General features: G+C 52.6%; 1 protein-coding gene across 4 annotated transcripts in view; it reads left to right on the plus strand.

Moving 5' to 3' along the window:
* Gfra2 (GDNF family receptor alpha 2) overlaps positions 1–20,875 on the plus strand; it is an 84,140-nt gene that overhangs the window by 11,851 nt on the left and 51,414 nt on the right. For 3 of the 4 annotated variants that reach the window (XM_047549471.1, XM_047549470.1, XM_047549473.1), the window contains exon 3: positions 1,287–1,370. In XM_047549471.1, the coding sequence (XP_047405427.1) occupies positions 1,287–1,370 (84 nt within the window). Of the gene's footprint in view, positions 1–1,286; positions 1,371–5,711; positions 5,764–20,875 lie in introns of those variants that run through there. The other variant, XM_047549474.1, reaches the window with a different exon arrangement.

The following is a 20,875-nucleotide window of genomic DNA, read 5'->3' on the forward strand; positions in this document are numbered from 1 at the left end:
TCGGTCAGCAGGTTCCAGCCGGACGCTCACCGTGGGTGCCGGTGTTGTCCAGGAAGGGGGTGCTCCTCTGAGTTGAGATGCAGGCAGAGGCCACTTCGCCAGGGTGGGGAGGTGTTTCCTCCTTGTGCTGGGCTCTGCCCTCCTCTGGGAGCCTATGGGGCTCAGCAGCAGGTCTCTGCACCGGGCTAGCTGTGCCCCCGGTCCTGGCCTCAGAGTGGCCTGCTGGGCCCAGCTGAGGCGCCTCCTTCGGGACCATCCCAGGCCCTCTTCTGGGAGGGGAGGCCTCCCTGCAGTGGTCCCCTGGATGCTGCCCCACCTGGGCTCTCCATGGCAGGAGGTGCCTGCCCAGGTGGATGGAGGTCACTGAGTGAGCCGTGCGCTGCCCCCGCCTGTCTGCCCCTTCACCACACGCCCCGTCTGAATGAGTGTGCATTGATTTCTCCTCCCTGGCCAGGCCTCCTGGGGATATTTGCTTCCTGTGAGGTGCTGGCAGAGGCTGCGGGATTCCCGCTGAGGTGCTGGCGTCTCCGGGGCAGCCCGGTGCCATTTATCTCCTGGCATTGTCTTGCTCTTCCACTCACGAGCTCTCTGGACCCTGAAGCCTGAGGAAAAGTCTGAGGAGGTGGCAGGTGGTGGTGGGGAGGGGGATCAAGTTGACAGGAGCAGGGAACCAGGCCTCCCACCCGCAACCTTCATCCCCTCCAGCCAGATTCTCCTGGTGACATCTTGGGAAGCAAAGAGGAAATTTTTTCCTCCTGAGTGACCTGGGCAGAACCAGAGTGAAGGCCAAGAGACTGGAGTCTAGTTGCAGCTCTGCCTTGAGAAGCTGTGTGACCTCAGGCAGGTGATTTCACCTCTCTGGGCCACCCCAGAACTCTCTTATGAAATGAGGAAGTTGTGTTGATGAGCCATGGTGGGGTCCCTCTGGCTTCAGATTGTATGATTTGTACCTGGCCTTCCATGGGTTATTGCCCCACCTCCTTTGTCCTTTTTTCCAGTGCATTTGGAAGTCCTTCAGAGGGGGCTGCTTTGGTCTATGAGGAGATCACAGGAGAGAAGCACCAGGCAGTGCTGCCTGCTCTCGGGGAGGGTCCACTCTCGGAGAGAAACCGCTTGCCCCTGTGACACATCGAACCAGCACAACCCTTTTCACTTGGGGAGTGGCTGCCCGGTCTCCCCAGTTTCATGAGCCTCGTGGTGGAACTTTCTTGGACAGGGTTGCTGGGCGCTGGGAGTGCCCTGGACAGGAGGCCCCTTCCTGTGTCTGATGCTGTTCTTTCTTCCAGGCGAGGAGTTCTACGAAGCCTCACCCTACGAGCCGGTGACCTCCCGCCTCTCGGACATCTTCAGGCTTGCTTCAATCTTCTCAGGTAAGTGGTCCTTGCTGGGATGTGGCCTGGGAGCTCTGCCTGGACTCAGGAGTCCTGGGCTCCCTGACTCTGCTGCTTATCAGCATGTCGCTTACTGTCCCTGAGCCTCAGCTCCTGGTCTGTAAAGAAGACCATGTGGCTTACTTCCCTCGTGGTGGTCTGGAGAGAAGCACTTGAGGACCTTCCTAGCTCGAGGCTGTCACGGACAGGTCTTGAATCTGACTCCTACTGACACCCTCCTGTTTCGTCACCCGTCTTGCCCTGGGTCCTTCATTCTGCTTTCCTTCTTTCCAATTTTCTGCTCTGGAGCTCTTCTTGGTCAAGTTGCTAAAGCTCTGTGTGCCTCAGTCTCCTCCGTTGTGAGGTGAGCACGTACCTGGTTGGACTGTTGTGACGTCTGAGTGAGCCCGTGGATTACAAAGCCCTCACATGCTGCAAGGCTTGTGTGAGCATTTAGGAACCATCAGCTGCCGTGGTTGGTACAAGTTAAGGATCCTTGATCCCCAAATCCCAAATCTGAAATGCTCCAAAATCCAAATTTTTTGAGGACTGATAGGATACCCCTGTGGAAAATTCCACCCGTCTTCTTGTGATGGGTCACAAAGTGCAAGTGCGCTGTGTAGAGCCTCCGGTTACTCTCAGGCTGTGTGCACAGGTACATATGAGATACCAGTGAATTCTGTGCTTGGGTCCTGTTCCCAAGACATCTCATTACATAGATGCAGACATTCCAAAATCCAAACAGACAGACAAAAATCTGAAATCCAAAGCACTTCTGGTCTTAACGCATTTCAGATGAGGGAGACTCACCCGTATTATTGGGGTTACTGCTCCCTGGTCTGTTGTGGGTTTTCCCTCAGCTCTTTGGACCACGGAGGGAGGCATCTCTGTCCCCTGGGCTGTCCCGACCCCATGCAGCCCTGAGGAGTGAGAGTCCATGTTGGGCTCCAGCTTTGCCTGCCAGGCCCAGGCCCAGAGCCAAATGAGCTTCGTGGTCCCTTCTCGACCTCATGAACACCTCTGGTTAGAGACCTGGGCCCAGGGGGTCCTGCTCAGGCACCAGAGAGGGGACTCCTGTCTCTGAGCTGCTCTTGGGCGGAGGCTCTTCTTCCAGAGCCATTGGTGCTTGGATGACCAGAGTGGGCTTGTTCTCAGGGGCTTCCGAGGGTCTCTGGGCCGCAGGTCCAGGTTTGACAGACGCTTTTGTGGCCATCAAACCTTCTGAGGTTCCTCTGGCTCTAAACCAGGTTTTCTCAACAGTAGCACCGTCAACACTTTGGCCTGACTTCTGTCCTGTGAGCTGTAGGATGTCTAGTGTCATCCCTGGTCTCTACACACTAGATGTATCCTCAAGTCAGGGCAATGAAAACCATCTGCAGACATTGCTCGATGTCCCTGGGGGGCATGGTCACTGCTGTTTGAGAAACACTGCTACACTGTGAACAAAAGACTTTCCAATGGGATCCTCAGCCCTTTCAAATGAAGAATTCTGTGGGATAAAGTTTCTCAACCATCCCCCGATGTTACTTCCCTAAGGAGAAAAGTTAATTCTCCTTAGCTGGAAAATTTAAATACCAAGAAATAAAATTTTGTCACAGAAGGTTGAGTTTTGGATGACCACAAACCATTATAATATCTAGTGTTTTTTTTCTGCCCACACAAGAACGAACCTTGCTCCCTTGAGGTGACCACCTCTCCCATTGAGGGTGATCGAGCTGGGGATGGTATGCATTTCTCCTTGGTGGGAGAAACCCTGGACCCATGTGAGAAGCGAGGCACTTACTCCTTGTGTGAGTCAGCTCCCCCTTGCTGTATGGAATACCTGAGGTAATCAACTTATAAAGAGAAAAGGTTTACCATGATTGGTTAGCCCTGTTGCTTTGAGCCTGTGGTGGCATATCATGACAGGAGTATGTGGCAGAGCCCAGCTGCCCACTTTGCACCTGGGAGGTGAAATTGAGGAAGAGGAAGAGACTGGATTCCCACAATCTCCTTCAAGGGCATACTCCCAGTGCCCTAAAGACCTCAAGACTTCCCTCCTAAAAGTTTCCACTGCCTCCCAGTACTTTCAATTTTGGGACCAAGCCTTTTACACATGGGCCTTTGGGGGACATTTAAAATTCAAACTACAGTAGCCAGAGAGTGACTGACTGGACATGACCTTGGTCCCTGGCAGTGGTGGGAAGTGGTAGGGAATGGAATGGAGACCTCAAGGCTGGTCAGTTACATGGAGCACCCTGCCCTTGGCGCCTACCATCAGAGCCCCCCAGAAGGGTCCTAGCAGAAGTTCCCATCTTGGTTCTGCCTGTGGGTACTGTGATAGCTCTGTGATAAATCTTGCCCATCCCATGTGGTCTAGGTGATGGACTGACTGAGGTCCCTCTAACTGACATTCTGATTCTCCTGATTAGTTTTGAGCAGGAATTCACCTTGGGTTGGTCCTTCTGAGATTGTGGGCATATGTGTGCTGTGGTGGGAGTACCCCGGTTGCTCAGGTACTAGCTGAATACCACCGTGTAGGCAGGTGCCCCTGGGTTGGCTCCTGTAAGTAAACCACTTTGGCTCCAATGGTACAGGAGCTTGAGGTCCTCACCTTTGCCCAGGCCTTTGTTGCTTCCTGGACTCAACACTTCAGTATCTTCCTAGCAAAAAATCTTCCTGGAATGAACTTGAGATGAGGAAATCGCCCGATGTGCACTCACTGAGTCAGCTCCCTGTCACTTGTTGCTCAGAGATAAGGACCCCACAACCTCTGGGTCTCTGTGTTCTGGGACCACTCCCCGCCATGAGGCCCAGGTTTTGGGGACTGTGGTGATCCCTCCTCTCTGTCCCTGTGGATTCTAGTTGACCCATAGCAGCCCTGGAGTTGGGTCAGTGGATGGCTCCTTGTGGGGAAACTTGGGCACAGCTGGGAGGGGAGGCCCTGAAACTAAGCAGCCCAATGTAGAGAGAGCACAAAGAAGGCGGAACAAGAGCTGGGAGGCTGGGTTCCAGCTGAGTCTCTGCCCCAAATCACTTGTGCAGCCTTTGGCATGTCACTTCCTGGCTCTAGACCTCACATTTCCTGTCTGATAATGGAAACCAGAGCTTAGAGCAATGCTTTCCGCTCTTTGTCCCATGAAGACACATGGGAAATGGTGGAGTGGCATGGTGTGCAGACCAGCTTGGAGCTCTGGCCATCACAGCCCCCGTCTGGCTCCCTGTGGGCTGACACATCAGTATCTGGACACATTTATCACCCACCTGTGGGGAACACCCAGGCTGGGAAGTCTTGGCCTGGGTGACCTAAGACCTTATACTGCTGCTTTGGGTGTATAAAGCTACAGCCCTGTGGGGTTGCGGGTGACCCTCCAGAAAGCTCCTCCCACCTCCACATGCCTGTAGTTGACTGAATGCTGCCCCTCTACCTTCTCTGTGTGGAGAGGTTGGAGGAGGTGAGGGGAGTCTTGTGGTCTCCTCTGGACTGTGTTACCTGCAGGGATAGAGGCTGTTGTCTCTTTGGGGCCCAGTTGCCTCTATTTGTTCACCACCTCCTATCTTAGATTTGGGGCCATGTTTTGGGGCCTCCTAGAGTATGTGTTCTTCATCTCTCACCTTTCTCTTTTGGGATTCTTGGAAAGTCCTCCTGGGATCCTTTTGGCAAGGAAAGCTACCAGGATGCCTACAACACCTTTTGCTGCCAGATGCCTAAAACCCTGCCCCTCCTCTCTGCCTAGTCCCTACCTGGCAGGCCCTGGGTTCATCTGTGGGTTAGCTAGTCCTAAGGCCAAGGTCGGGAAGGACAGTCTGGCTATGCCCCGACTCACCACTACAGTGATGTTGGAAGCATCCCAATGTCCTGCCCTCACCTTAAACAGGGGAAGAGAGATTTCATGGACAAGAAGTGAGGTTTGTCCTGTTTCTTGCAATTCAAGCTGCCTTTGAAAACATGAAATAGAGCATTTAATGAGGCACCTGGTGGATGGGAAGAGGAGCTAGACAGTCCTGGGTTTGGACCCTGACTTGGCCACTTAGGGATGTGTTAGTCAGCTTTCTGTTGCTGTGGCCAAATACCTGAGATAAACAACTCGCAAGGAGGAAAAGTTTATTTTGGCTCCCAGTTTCGGGCCATGATCTCTTGGCCCCTTTGCTTTTGGGCCTGTGGTGAGGCAGAACGTCATGGTGGAAGTGCGTGGTAGAGGAAAGCTGCCCACCCCGTGGTGGCTGGGAAGCAAAAACGGAGGAAGGGACTGGGGTCCTGATAGGGCACACCCAGTGACCTCACTTCCCTCCACTAGCCCCACCTCTTAGGGGTTCCACCACTTCCTAACAGCACCATAGGCTGGTGACCAAGCCTTCAACATTTGAGCCTTGGAGGACATTTGAGCCTTGGAGCCACACATGTGCCGTGGAGGTGGAAGGTCATCTAGAGGGAGGGGAGGGGCCGATGGTGAAGTTGAGCGACCCTTCTGACCCTGTGCATATAGCTGGGGAGGCAGGAGAAGGTGGAAGAAGGCAGAGGAGGAAGAAGAGATCCTCAGGCAGAGGAGGTCACCCTGGCAGAAGTTCTGTGAAGGCGACCTGGAGCCAGCCAGGGGCGTGGACCTCAGGAGGGTGTGGGGCTGGGGTGTCCAGTGCCTCGGCTTCTGATCCCAACCTTGCTCGAGGCACAGGCAGGGAGCACATTAGTGGAGCACCTTTTGGTGTTCCTTCTGTAACTGGAAGGAAACTGAGGGATCGGGTAGGCCCAGCCCTTCACCTGATGGTAAACTGAGGCCCAGAGAGGTGGGACAGATGTAGTTCTGGTTCAACTCCTGGCTCCAGCCTTGCCTGGTGTATACCTTAGACAAGTTCCTCATCTCTGTGCCCAAGTTTCCTCTTGCCCAGCAAAGGGGTGGCAGAAATACCTATCTTTTAGGGTTTAGGTGAGGACTAAATGAGGTAATGCAGGTAAGCACTTGGCCTGGTGCTGGGAATTTTGCAGGAAAAGTATGCTAGCTACTTAAATGTTATCATGGAGTGCTTTCTCCAAGGTCAATGGCAGGTGGTGGCAGGGCTGGCCTGGAACTTGGCATTTGGAAAATGGCTGCATACTTCTTGGTGACGTGAGGCTGTCTTCAGCTTGAGGTTAGTGCTTGGTGAGGTTAGTGCTTTAGAGAATGGACCCTAGGCTGGTGGTGGGGTGGGAGTCTCGGGCAGTGATAACCTTGTTGTGACCGGGTGTGGACAGATGGAGGCTAGTGTGAGCCCTGAGCTTGGTGGCCTTTTGTAGATTGAGGTGGGAGACTGGGCAGGGTCTACCTTGACTGGCCAGCAAGGCTGGGGTGGGCTGTTTTGCTTGGATGGAATCAAGAGAGGGCAGGGACATTCTTGCTGGAGGCTCCAGTGACCTCCTTTTTGGGGGTGCAGGAGAGGAGGAGCTAGTGCTTAGGTCGTACTACCCCTTTGCCGAGGAGACTTGCATATGACCCCCAAGAAGTGAGCACCACCCTTTGTCCTGTGCCGTGGCGTGGAGTCCTCCCTCCTGGTGCTCACTCCCTGGTGTTGTGGCACGTGTGTGCAGTGGTCCTGCTCTGTCTGGTGTGTGCCTTCTCTTCTGTATCCCTGGGTGTCAAACACTGTCCTTTGAACCGCACGCACATCCACAGAGGGTCCTGGAGTGGAGGATGGATTGTAGACTTTGAGACCAGTTAGTCCTAGTCTTGAATCTTGGGCTTACCCTCCTGGCTCTGTGACCTCAGGGTCACTGAAGCTCATTCTTCTCCCTGTGATATGCAGTAGTTCAGCTGCCCAGTGGGGATGGGCAGTGACACAGGCTGCTGCTCACATGGCACTGGTGCTGAGGATCTCTCTAGATGGTGGTAATTGGGGTCACCATCTGGGGACTGGAGGGAGCCCATGGCTTTGTGGGAGTGTTTGACCTTCCCAGGAAGAAGTAACTGTGAGGTCCAAGCAGCTGTGAGGTGTGTGTGCCCCTGTGTTCCGAGACGTGCTAGATTCCGCTGGGGCACTCGTGTGGGAGGCAGGGTTGGGGCTGGGAGGAGTGCTTTGTTTAGTCCACATGGAGTGTTCTGGAAGCGGCACAGGCCATTGCTGTGAAATATCGGACCCATGTCCTGATTGGCTGGCAGGGCAGACAGACACCCATGGGGATACCCTGTAGGTGGTTTATTGCCCATGTGGTGTAGACCATGTGGTGTTGGTGACATCATAGGAGTTCAGGGCATGTCACCAACCAGCAATGCTTGGGGGAGAGGACCTGGGAAGGACGTTCCAGGCAGTATCACGGCTGGGAGGCCTGGCCAAGCTTGGGTGATGAGGCGACCCCAGTCTTCTGAGGCTGGTGAGCTCAGGGACAGTGAATAGTGACTCTTAGGGCAGGCAGGGGAATGGCCTCTCAGTGGTTTCCTCCCTTGTGGCTCCTGTCCAGGACTTGTCCCTATCAGAGCTCAAGAGAAATGCTTGGATGAGGGGCCTGTGTCCCAGGGAGGGGCTGGGCTGCCTTGGAGAGGGAGGGACCTGCCCTTGGGCTCAAGAGTCAGTCTCCTGTGAAAAGCTGCCCAGTGGCCTGCTGGGACTGGGCAGGGCTGGGCCTGGCCTGACTCCTGGATGCCCAGGGAAGCCTCTTGCTTTCCTCAGTCTGCCCCTCGGAGCTCCTGGCCCCACTAAGGCGGGGGTCTAGCTTTGTACCTGCGTCCCCTCCCCTTGGTTGGAGAGAGTGGGCTTCAGTGTCCAGGAGGCTGAGCTGTGCCTGTCAGAGGCCCCTGTGAGGCAGCCATGCAGGAGGCAGCAGGAGGAGCTGGAGGAGCAGGCGGCCCCTCTCCCTGCCCCGCTTCATGGTGGCTCAGGCGATAAACTGCTTATCCTTAGGTTGTTTCCCTGAGCCGAATGCAGAAGTATGTTATTTAAATTTCAAAATCACATTCTTCTCCTAACAGCTGTCAGAGACTCTGAGTGTCAACCACAATTGGGCTTTAGCTGCAGCTCGGTCACCTCCTCCACCTCCCCTTTTGGGGAGGACTCCTTTGCTGGCCAGAGGGAGGTGGGACAGGGAGGGGCTTTGGGCTGTCTGAGGGGACTGGGGCAGGTGACCAGTGGCCACCATGGTGGTGATGGGGAGGGAGTCAGCTTCCCACCCTGGGGGCCCTGGAGCTGAGGAGACCTTCACTTCCCCTCTTCCCTTTCTATTCTTTCTGTCCCCATAAAAGCCAGGACCTTGGGCTCCTGTCAGTGGGTAGAAAGGTCTGCTCACATTGTGGCATGAGCAGTGTTGGCGACTTCATCTCTGGTTGCCTTTGTGTCTGCCATGGAAAAAAAACAACAAGAAAAAAGGACCCCAGAGAATAGATTTAACCCCAAAGAGCCTTTCTCCTGGTAGAATTCCAGGTGCTGGGGTGAGATTTTTGGGGTAAGGGGATTTCCTGGTTCCTTTCAAGTAGCATTGTCCAGGTGGCCTCGGTGGCTCCCTGTGTGTGTGAAGGGCTCTGTGGCAGGGATGCTTGCCGCCAGCCGTTCTTGGCTGGACTCTTGCTGTCCTCCCCAGCTCCTGAGCTGGCAGGACCCTGCGCTTCCTGAGCACGCTCCTAGCTCAGCCGCTCTCTGCCCTCCCTCTAGTGAATTCTGCGGGAGGCAGGATGGGAGACCCGGCACTGTGCACCGCCTCTGTCCACACGCTCCGCTAACCCCAGGGTTGTGCAGAGAAGGAGCCAGAGCCAGGAGAGGGCTCAGCGTGAGGAGCCTGCATGTGTGTAGACGATGGCGTGTAGCAGGTGATGTGTGGATGGCGTATGTGCGTAGGCGTGTGCATTAGGTGGTGTGTGTGTGTGTGTGGTAGGTATGTGAGGATAGTGGTGTGTGGGGGGCAGCGTGTGTATGTGTGTGCTGTAGGTGTGAGTGTAAGTGGAGCTTGTGTGCCAATGTGCTTATGGGGTGGTGTGTGTGTGTGTGATGGTTTGTGGAAGTGTGATGTGTGTGTGTGTGTGTGTGTGTGTGTGTGTGTGTGTGTGTGATGTGTGTGGGAGTTGCTGTGGGTTTTGGGCAGTAACCTGTCTGCCATTCTTTCTCTTCCCTTGAAAGGGAAGGAGGAAAAGAAAGAGAGGGGAAGATAGAGAGGGAAGCCATTCGCTCCCCTGGTTGGAACAGAATCTTCACTGTTGCCCAGCAGGGAAACAGCTTGTCCCCTACCACACACACTACCCTTGTCCCCTTTCTTGTCTCATGGGATAACTCTGGGAGCTGTGGTCCACTCCTCTGAGGAGTGTCGGAGGATAGAAAGGCCATTTCAGCCTGATCCACAAAATTAATGAGCAGACTTGACTTTGTGTGTGCAGTTTGGAGCATCCTGGTCTGGAGGCTGTGTCCATGAACTCTGATGCTCAGTGCCCTCCCTGCAGGAGGGTCGAATGTGAGAGCTCGTCCCCAGTCACTGAGCATCCTTGGTGGCCATGCCCTGTTCTGGGTGCTGAGGATACATCAGTGACCAAAACAAAGGAGTCTGTTGCTCTTACGGGGCCAGTGTTCTGTGAGTTGGGGACAAAGAAGAGCAGAAAATGAGCCAGGGAGCAGACTCACAAGGAGGATGTGAGATCGTGATGAACGCCAAGAGGAGATGAAATGAGACGGTGGACGAGGGGCCTGGGAACGCAGACTGTGGCGCGTTAGAGGGCCAGCCTTGGGAAGATCCGGAGAGTGGCTGAGTTGGAACAGTTAGGGGAAGACCCCAGTGGGACCTGTGCGTGGAGATGGGAGCTGATGGCACCGCGTGGCTGCACCCACGAGTGAGGTGCAGGGAGTGGCATGGGAGGCGGACGTAGAGGCGGGTGGGGCTGGACCACTGAGCTGCTGCAGGCCAAGGCAGGAGTTTGAATTTTGTTGTCAGAGTGATGAGTAACCATTGGGAGACTGGAGACAGTTGGGCAGCACAGCGTGATTTACGCCCTTGAACGATACTCTTGTGCTGTGAGGGGATGGATCACGGGGAGGATGGCAAGCCCCAGTTAAGAGGCCATCGGAGGGTCCAGTGAGAGATGGTCAGGGAAGAGATGGAGAGAATGTGTGGGCTTGGGGTATGTCCTGGAAACGGAGCTGAGAGGATGCCCAGCTGGAATTATGGGTAACTGATTTCTGGCTTGAACAACAGTGGTGTTGCCACTTACTAGGATGGAGAGATGAGGAGAGGGACAAAAGCCAGTGGGGTGGCAGAAACCAAGAGTTCGGTTTAGGCCATACTAGGGTTGAGATGTCAAATAGACCTCTACCTGGAAATACCAAGGTCAGGGTTGAGATACAGACAGTCATTAGCATATAGATGATATTTTAAGTCTTGGAAGCAGGAGGTCACTGAGGGAGAGTGTATAGCCAGAGAGCAGAGGGAGGCCGGGGCTTTCCAAGAACAGGAGCTGAGACAAGGGTCAGAGGGGAAGGGGAACCAGTTAGGGATGTCCGGGAAGCTGAGGCAGGCACGAGTTTCAAGAAAGAGGAAGTGATGATCCATGTCAGATGCAGCTGTGTGGCCAACTAAGAGAAGCTTGGAGGAGCTGCCATCTGACTCAGCACCTGGGGCCATGACGGTCTGGGTAGAGCGTCCTTGGGGAGGGTGGGGTGGAAAGGCCACTCTGTGGAGGCCGGAGGAGAGAATGTGAGGTGAGCAGGTTAGAAAGCAACCAGAGATGCCTTTTCAAGCTTTGCTCTGAAGGGGAGCAGCCAGGTAGGGGACTCGGGGGTCGTGGTCCAGGGGGAGTTCTTTGGTTTTGGTTCTGCTCTGTTTTGTGATGGGCAGCGATGCTGGCACACTTGCATGCTATTGGGAATGGTCTGTGAGAGAGGGAGACATTGAAGGGCATAAGGGGGAAGGGTGACTTCAGGAGGGACGGGACAGTGTGGAGGATGGGGTCCACCTGGTACGCTGGGACCCATGAGGCCGGGGAGACTTCACCCCTAGTAATCGAGAGAGGACATAATCCAAGCTTCTCTAGGCCACTCAGCTGCATCTGGCATGGATCATCATTTCCTCTTTCTGGATTATAAGTGAGATGGTTTGATGGTTGCTGGGTAGGAAGGTGAGGGGATTTCTGTATAGCTCTTCTGTTTATGCCAAGTTGCTGTGGGCTGAATGTTAGTGCTGCCCCCAAATTCGTATTTTGAAACCTGAACCCTGATGTGATGGCATTAGGAGATAGAATCCTTGGGAGCTGAGCAGGTCATGAGGGCAGAGCCCTCATGAATGGGATTAGTGCCTTTATAAAAGAGGCCCAGAGAGCTCCCTTCCTCTTTCTGACAAGTGAGGACACAGAAAAGATGGCTGTCCTTGAGCCAGAAATTGAGTCCTCACCAGACACAGCATTTGTAGTTCTGGAGGTTGAAAAAGAGGTGAGAAGTGCATTTCTGTTATTTACAAGCCACCCTATCTGTGGCGTTTTGTTATAGCAGCCTGAACATACTAAGACAGTGTAATTGGGGTGGAAGAGACAGTCTAGGGAGACTCAGGAGAAGTGTAAATGGTCTTTATTTAAAGCATTTGAGGCTTGAGGGCAGGACTTTTAGACAGCTCATTCTGTTTGTGTTTCCTGGTGACAGTCAGCTGCTCAGAGGGTGGTTAGGCTTCACCAGGGTTGTTGGAGGTCAGGGTGCTTTCCTGGAGGCCAGGGAGTCTAGGCTGGGGAATGGGGGCATGAGGACAGGGTGGGGGTGGTTGAGGGAGAGCAAGTGCTGGGTCAGCAGGTCAGGGTCTGGGGGAGGTCGAGAAATTGCTGGAGTAGACATTCCAGAGAGGGTTCTGGGAGGTAAGGAGGTTTAGGTTGAGATGTTTGGTATGGATGTTATGAAGGCCAAGGGCATGACCACAGCCCTGAGGAACCAGGGTGTAGGAAGAGATCACCAGACAGATGAGGAGGAAGGCCCAGTGTACAGACCATCCCGGTGGGTGGCAGCCATGGCAAGCGGGTGGGGAGGAGGCTGGTGATCCAGGTGTGAAATTGCTCCTCACAGGGATGGCGGGTTGGTAGGGATAGCCCCACGGGGAGAGGGGACAGTGGACTGGGGATGTGACCTTCACAGCCAGACAGAAGGCACAGAAGTGGGGAGAAGGGAGGTCCTCTCACTCTATGGGCTGGGAGGTCAGCTGTCCAGGAGCTACCCAGTGGCCCTTTCTGTCATCATGAGTGTGTTAAATGATTAGTTGCTGATTTTGCCAAATGCATAGATTTACTCAACTCCATTTCTTGGAATTATTTAAAAAGTTTTTAGAAATTCACATTGAATGGGTTTTATGTCTTTGGAAGGTTTTTGCAGATGGACTTTGTGACTATATTTTAAGATATATTGAGTTTTTTAAAAAAATTTAAGGGTCATGAGTTAATATAGACTTCTTATGAGAAAAGTATATTTCATAATCGGTAACAAAATTTTTGCTTTGGATTGTCATTGTCCCAAATTCTACAATCATTCACTACTAAATAAAAAAATGTCAAGGAAAGATTTAGGTTAGTCACATCAATTTGATATGCCTCGATTTTGGTTTTTACTTGTTACCAATACAAAATTAAAACTGACACGCCATTGTGGGGACTGATGTGAGAATGGTAAAGTCCTAAATATAACCCCCAACCCAAAACTGTATGCAAAAGGAACAGGAGACTCAAATGTGACTGAAAAAGTCCCTTCAACTGCCAAAGAATGGCACTTAAAGATTTAATTGTTAGAACCACAAAATTAAGTCTCATCTACCTTTTGAAGAATTGGAGAAAGAATTTTAAACATGGCTAAAAGTTGATGAAATATAAAACGATATTCAAAAGCATCAAAATTGATTTTTTTCATTGATTTTCAGTGAGTTTGCCATTCATCAAATTGATTTTTGGTGGATTGGCTTGCTTCCAAAAATTCAGCTTCCCTTGGAGAATGCTTGGGGTGGCTGTGGTGTTGAGGTGGGGCTGGGAGGTGAGGGGAAGTTCAGAGAGAAGGTTGAGACTGTAAGGGAGTCGCACTGGGATTTCTAGGGCAGGTCTGAGGAGCAGCGTGCCCGGGACACACAGAGCAGTCAGGGATGGGAGAGGTGGGAGGGAGGATCTTTCTAGTGAGGTGACACGTTTTTTAACAAGTTCTTATTGCATACGCGCCGTGGACTGGAGACTCTGAGAGACATTGCGTTAGCCATCTTTTCATTACCGCAGTGAAGGACCTGGGGCAGCTAACTGACGAAGAGAAAAGACTGACTTAGCTCACAGTTTTGGAAATTCAAAGTCCAAGATCAGGCAACCCCATTGGTGGCCCATTATGGAGGGAGCAGGTAGAGAGCAAACAATCTTGAACCTGAGCCAAGAGTGGGTGGGCCAGAACCACCTTCCAAAGGCGCGACTCCAGTGACCTAAGGACCTCCCACAAATCCCACCTCCTAAGGTTCTGCGACCTCTCAATAGTACCACCCTGGAGACCAAGCCGTTAGCATATGGGCCCTCTGGGGACCCTGGTGTTTTCATCTATGTTGTCCTGTTCCATCCTTGTGTAGTCTTGAATGTAGGCAGGGCCGGCATTGTGTCCCATTTTGCAGATGAAGCTCGAGAAGTTACGTATGTAACCTGTGCCCTCTTGCTCTGCTCGTGGGTGGCCCAGACCCTGGGAGTCCTCCATCTCCCCAGCCACTGCTGGGACAGAGTCCGCACTCTTAACCAGTAGCCCCAGCTGGAGGGTGACGCTGGGCAAGGGGGAGTTTTCATTTGCTTCCGAGGTCCTAGTCTCTCCCTGCACTGGAGTGTAAGCTCCGGGCAGGAAGGAGCCTGCTGCTTCTGCCCTTCTCTCCAGCAGTTCTTGACCTGTGGTGGGAGCTCAGCAAGTGCTGCTTGTGAAAGTGCATCTGAGGTTGAAGGTTGCTGAGAATGAGATGTGTCGGGGTGTTGGCTGGTGGCTGCAACCCCACAGGGAAGGCTGGGCCTGGAGGTCTCTTCTCCTGGCCTGTCCCTCTTGCTTCCTGTGCCTACTGCCTTCATCCCACCCTGGGATAGTTGGCTTAGCCTACGTTTCATTGATAATACATCCCTAATTATTTGGCTTCAGTTGACCATCATCCTCCTTCTTTGGGAAACTCTTGTCTTCAATTCCATGCAACCAACACCTCTTGATTTCCCCCAACTCAAGCTCCGCTCTTCCTGGTCTCCACTAGACACCAGCATCCCAGGGCTCTGTCCTGCCTCTTTTTCTCTTCTTTATTTTCACCCTCAATCTAGGTGACTTTGTTGAGTCATGTGACTTTAAGGAACCTCTCATGTCAGTTATGCCCACCTGCCATCTCCAGCCTAGACCATCTCCTAACTCCAGCTTGCAAATCCTTGGCCCTCTTACCACCCAACCTTACACACCATTGGGCCTGCACACTTACCAAGTCCAGATGAGAACTATGCATTTCATTCTGCTCCCCTTCTGAGAGTTTCCTGTTTCATGAACTGCTCTCACCATCCCTCTGGTGCTTAGGCCCCACACCCAGAAATTTTCCTTGAGAGCTCTCTCTCCTCCCACTCAATGCCTAGCCGATCCTGTTGGTATTATCCCGAAGTTATATGTGGAATGGGCTTATTTCTTGCCATCTCTGCAATGACCACCCCACCCAGCCTCCCCTTCTGCACCTGCCACTGCAGCTGCCTGTCACCCATCTCCTCTTTACCTCTCTGCCGACCCCTCCATGGATACTCTGTCTTCCGTGATCCTCATTTGTCAGCAAATGAGCTCCTGTGGTTCCCTCCTTCTTGCTCTCCAAGTGCTTATTATTTTAGAGCAGAATCTAGAGTTCTTAGCCTGCCCTGCAAGGCATCATGGCTGTCTTCTGATGGTGCCTCTGACTTCTTTTCTAACTTTTGCCTTTTTTGAAATTCCAGGTTTTTTTTTTTTTTACTGGGAACAAGCCAAGCCCATGCCTGTCTCAGGACTTTTGCGCCTGCTCTTCCTTTTGCTTGGAATTCCCTTACATTGGATTTTATTTTATTTTGGTACTGGGATACTTAACCACTGAACCACATCCCCAGCTCTTTTTAAAACATTTTATTAAGAGACAGGGTCTCACTAAGTTGCTTAGGGTCTCGCTGAGATGCTGAGGCTGACCTTGAACTTGCTATCCTCCTGTCTCAGCCTCCTGAGTCACTGGGATTATAGGTGTGTGCCACTGTGCCTGGCACATTCGATTTTTTGTGTGTGTGGGTGTGTCACTCCCTGTCTCAGTTTGATGTCATTTTCTCTCCTCATCCCCTGAATTTCCTTATCCTATTCATGCACTTATCAATTCTTTAAATTATTTCATTTATTTGTGTGTTTATTACCAGACTAGCACTAGAATAAAAGCCTCTGTAAAGCAGGGATTTTGTCGTTCTTCTTCACAGTTGGATTCCTAGGGCCTGGCATATTGTCAGCGTATAAAAATATTTGGTGACTGACTGCTGTTGGACTGACTGCTGTCTGCAGGGCCATGGGCTGTTTGTGGAGAGGCAGGTGTGGTCAGGAGCTGTGTGTGTGTGTGTGTGTGTTGCTGTGTGCATGCATACGGTTGCATTTGCACAGGACCAGGTAGACTCCTTTGAGTCTGCTGTGGTTGACCTATGGTCCCTGCTCACAGGAACTTAGTGGGACAGGAGCTTTCCAAGGCCCTCCACTCCTCAGCATCTCACCCTCTGTGTTGGATGGGTAGGCAGGAGAGTCACCAAATGTGAGGTCATAAGGTTCAAAACCCATCAGCTTTCCCATGAAGAATTGAGTCCTAGACCCAGAGAGGGGTAGGGTTTACCCGGAGTCTCACATAACCAAGCGCGGTGGACATAGAATTAGGACCCAGGTTCTCTGACCCCCACTCGAGTGGCAGAGCCATACAGCCTGGCCAGGGCAACTCCAAGAGACTTCAGGGGCAGACACTGCAGAGCTGCTGCAAATGGGGTTAGGGACCAGCCGGCAGTTTCAAGGAAGGGCAAGAAGGGAAGGTGAGACATCTGGGTCCCCATTGGCGTGGGAGTATTTCAGAACAGTGACCCTCTTATTGTCATTCCTGCGTGGAGAGGTTGGAAAGTCTATCTTGATGAGTTGGGAGATGGGCAGAGGGAATTGAAAGCCCACAGGAAGCATGTTTGGTGACAGCAGAGGGTCATAGGCCTCCTTCTGCTGGGGGCAGTTTGGTAAATTATATGCTGGGTGGTGGGCCTCTAGGCATTGGTTTTTATGCTTTGGAAGGAGGTTTCAGAATCATGGAGAGCTTGTGAAGTCCAGTACCTGGGGGCCAGCCACAGAGTCCCTCCTGCGTAGGGCCAGTGAGTCCCAGGCGAGCTGGAGTTTGAGCCCCTCTTCTCTAGGCTGGTCATTCTCTTTGGGTACACAGCAGCTGCTGGAGTGTGAGATGGGTGTAGAAAGAAACCTTTTACTTTCAAGAGTAGTGCCTTTTAATGTGCTAGAAAAATTCAGAGCTAATGGTGATGTTATCATTTAGGATAAATCTAAAATTTAAAAAGTGAGTCAGGGAAATTTTTAAAAATTCATTTAAGAATCCAGGGATTTAAAGAAAATTAATTAAATATTAACACAGGTGGTACTGTTAACAGGGCCCAAATTACATCGGTGATACTGGGTAATGGAAGTTTGGTAAGCCCAGCTTTATAAATGTCCAACAGCTATTTAGAGAATATCAAACTGAGGGATGCTCACATGTCCATGGGCCTGTGAGCCCCACTGTCTGGGGACAGCCCAGTGCTGCAGATGGGCCATTGGCTCAGGGCGAACCCCCAGGGAGAAGAGAAAAGATGGCCAGCCAGGGTGTGGGCAGGGATGCGGGCAGGGGTGCCAGGAGGCTGACTTGGAACCTCTGTTGTGAAACCCCTCCTGCCCCTCTGCCATTGACTGGTGTCCCCCTTTCACTGAGGGATGAGGAGAGAAGGGGATATAGATGCAAGGACGTGTCCCCAGGGGTTGAGGCTGGCAGGATGAATTTATGGAGGTTTTGGAAAGTGCCAAGGGTTATTAAATCCCACGTCCCTCTCTCTCGGGCAGCTGTTTACCATTTACTACTTGGCCCATCTCCGCTTTTCTTTGCAGGCCTGGGAGACCCACCAGGGTAGAAGTGGCAACATGTGTTGGGGACAGGCTGTCCTGTGTTAGCCAGTCCTGGCATGTAGGAGTCCAGCTCCTGGAGCCCCTCAGTTCTCCGCTCGGGGTGGGGGCGGGGGAGCTAGAGAGGCCTGAGGTTCTGGGATCCTCATCCCTGCCCTCTGCACCTTTTGGCTTCAGGCTGGAGCCTGCAGCAGTTGACTGAGGAGCAGCAGGGGTCCCGGAAGACGAGGTTGGTTTGGAATCTCCCACTCCTCCTTTCTGCCCTTTGGGGGCTTTCTGTCCAGTGAGGGACAGGAGCCTCGGGGGCGGGGGTGGGCGCGCTGGGCAGGGGAGGCTGAGCTGTGAACGAGCTCTCCCCGGGGTGTGCGCACTGTGCGTGCTGAGCCCCGTCCTGACGGGTGGGCTTGGGATGAAGCCGGATGGGCCTTGCTTGGACAGGGGCTGGCAGAGGCGGGGTCTTCCTCCGCTGTGAGCAGGGCCCCAGCATGGGCTTCTCCCCTGCAGGATCAGAGGGGCATCTCTGCCGGTAGCCAAGCAATTCCTGTTGGTATTGCCACTTTTTTTTTTTTTTTTCTAGGAAATTTACCAAGTTCGGGCCCAGGGGTTTGCATTTCCCACCCCTAGCAAACGCTTTCGCCGCTCAGGCTCCGAATGGAAGCCACCGAGGCTATAATTACACTGGCATTAGCTCAGGAACATGCTGAGAGGAGCGGGAACAGAGCACCTGGGGAGCCCAGAAGCAGCCACAGGCCTAAATTAGCTGCTGTTCCGCTTGCGGTTGTCGCCTGATCCTCTGCAGAGTCCCTCCTTGTCTCTCCTCCACCTCGGCCCCAGGCCGCTGTGCTCTTCCCTCCCGCCAGCCAGCCGGCATCTAACAGGTGCAGGGAGCAGCTGGTCTGGGAGAACCCTCCACAGGGGCCTTGGTGTTGACAGGCGTCCTTGGGTCCTTGCCTGACCAAGCAGAATGGTTTGATAGCAGCCCAGAATATGGCGGGGGAGGCCATCCTGACCGCGGGCCTCTAGCCCAGCTCCCCAGCACCCCCCTGGTGGTTCCCCACCTGGGCTTCCGTTTCCAGACGTAACCAATTGCTTTCTGCTCCTCCCAGCCTTTGCCCCTGTGTTCCCTCTCGGGGCCCCTTTCTGCCCTCTTGGCTACCTCTGACTCCTGTCGTGGCTTTCAGCAGAGGCACCCCTGTGTCCATGACTCCCCAGCTCCAGGCGATGCTCTCCGCTCTGCACCCTGACTTCCTCAGTGCAGAACTTAGCCTGAGTGTTGGCTCCAGCTCCTCCTCTGTCCCCAGCAGAGTCTCAGGCCGGGTTGCAGCCTGCTGGTGGTGGAAGTGTCTAGCACATAGCAAGTCCTCAATAAAAATACATGTTTATTGATTAAGAAAACAAACCTTGACTCCCTTTCAGTCTTAATTTCCCCCAACTCTACTTTTTGAGCATTTTTTGGTTCTCAGCAAAATTGAGGACGGGTAAAGAGAGTTCTCATTTGTTTCCTGCACCTAAGGGACACAGCCTCCCAACGAGCCACATCCCCCACCAGAGCAGTGCCTTTGTTGCAGCCGATGACCCCACGAGCACACGCCATCACCACCGGAAGCCCATGGTTGACGTCGGGTTCATTCTTGGTGGTGTCTATCTGATGGGTTTGGACAAATGCATAAGGACACGTATCCACCATTACAGGATCATTTTACTGCCCTAAAAATACTTTGTGCTGCCAGGCCTGTGATCTCAGTGGCTTGGGAGGCTGAGGCAGGAGGATCCCGAGTTCAAAGCCAGCCTCAGCAATTTAGTGAGGCACTAATTAGAGACCCTGTATCTAATTAAATTATAAAAAGGGTTGGGGATGTGACTCAGTGGTTGAGCACCCCTAGGTTCAATCCCAGTACTCTTGGCCTGTTCATCTTCTCCTTCCCCCGTCCTAATAACCATTTCCACCCCCGCCCCCCGTGTCTGGTATTTTCCCTTTTCCAAAATGTTCTATAGTTGGACTCTGATGCTTGGCTTCTCTCATGTGAGCCCCTCCATGCCTTTTCATGGCTTGAGAGCTCATTTCCTTGTATCACTGAGTAATACCGTCCAGATGCACCTCTGCTTCTTTACTTTCCAGCAAGGCGGAGGGAGCTTCTCTCTTCCTGTCTCTGTAGGACTGTTGTTGGCTAGGAGGTGTTGTGGTGAGTGAGTCGGTCTTCATCTGTCAATCATCCCCCAGCCTTCACCTCTGAGCCACTTCTGGCCCCACATTAACCCCTGACTGTATGTGGTCCTGCATTGACTGCTGTCACCTGCTCTGGGTCAGTTTTGCTTCTTTAATGCTATAGGTAACTTTTTTTTGAGTACTTGTTATAACTAGACATTGCTGTAAGTACGTTTATTCTTCTGCATATAAATACTTGATCAGCACCCATGTATCAAACATGGGGTATATGAGCACAGTGGCTAATGTGCCCAACCAGCTCCTGCCCTCAGGGAGCTTGTATTTGATACAAACAAGCAAATGAGTGGGTATATACTGTGGCAGATGGTGCCGAGTGCTATGGGAAGATAGATCCGAGTGGGGTGAGTGGAGTGTGGGGTGGTTTTCAGGGGCAGTGTGGTCAGGAAAGACTCCCAGGTGAGGTAACACTTGAGCAGAGACCTGAGCCAAATGAGGGAAATTTCTGTGTGGTCATGGGGTCATGAAGAGGAGGGAAGAACCTTCCAGATCAGTGAACAGCAAATGCAAAGGCCCTGAGGCCAGGCCATGATGGCATATTCCAGGAAGATCACAGAGCAGAGTGGGAGAGGAGTAGGAGACCTGGTACCATAAAGCCATGCAGGTTAGAAGAGATCTAAAATGCATTGCTGCCAAGGAATTCTAAATGTTTCCGTAGCCATGTTAAAAGGTGAAAGGCAATAGGCAAAATTAACTTTATTACTCCGTTTGTCTAACATATTTCTACAATATGTAGAAATCAGAGTAAAAAGAAAATTAACCAGATACTTTTTTTTCTCATTAACTTTTCAAAATTTGGTATTTTGAAATCTCTCATACACATTCGGAATGTGCTAGCTACATTTCAGGTCCATGCCATGTGTGGCTTGTGCTTGTGGACAGCACAAGTATGGAGTCTTGCTGGGGATGCTAAGGCCTTGGGAAGCCAATGGATGCTGGGGCCCCAGGAATAATAGCTCTCCACCTTAGATTCTGGAAGGTTCGTTCATTCCAGCTGCGGTGATGACAGAAGTCTGTCCTGGGGGGTGGGTAGAGGGCAGAGGGGCCTGCAGGAGGCTTTTGCCAGCAGAGTGATGGCAGCTTAGACAACATGGCAGCAGTGGGGGAGAAGTGGAGGACTCTGGACACGCTTTGCAGGCTGAGCCTCTGGGTTTTCTGGGGTGGTGTGTGAATGAGAGAGGGGTTGAGGGTGCGTCAAGAGCTTTGGCCCTGTATGAAAGATGGTGGACTG

This window comes from Sciurus carolinensis, chromosome 4 (assembly GCF_902686445.1).
Source record: "Sciurus carolinensis chromosome 4, mSciCar1.2, whole genome shotgun sequence".
NCBI classification, from domain to species: domain Eukaryota; kingdom Metazoa; phylum Chordata; class Mammalia; order Rodentia; family Sciuridae; genus Sciurus; species Sciurus carolinensis.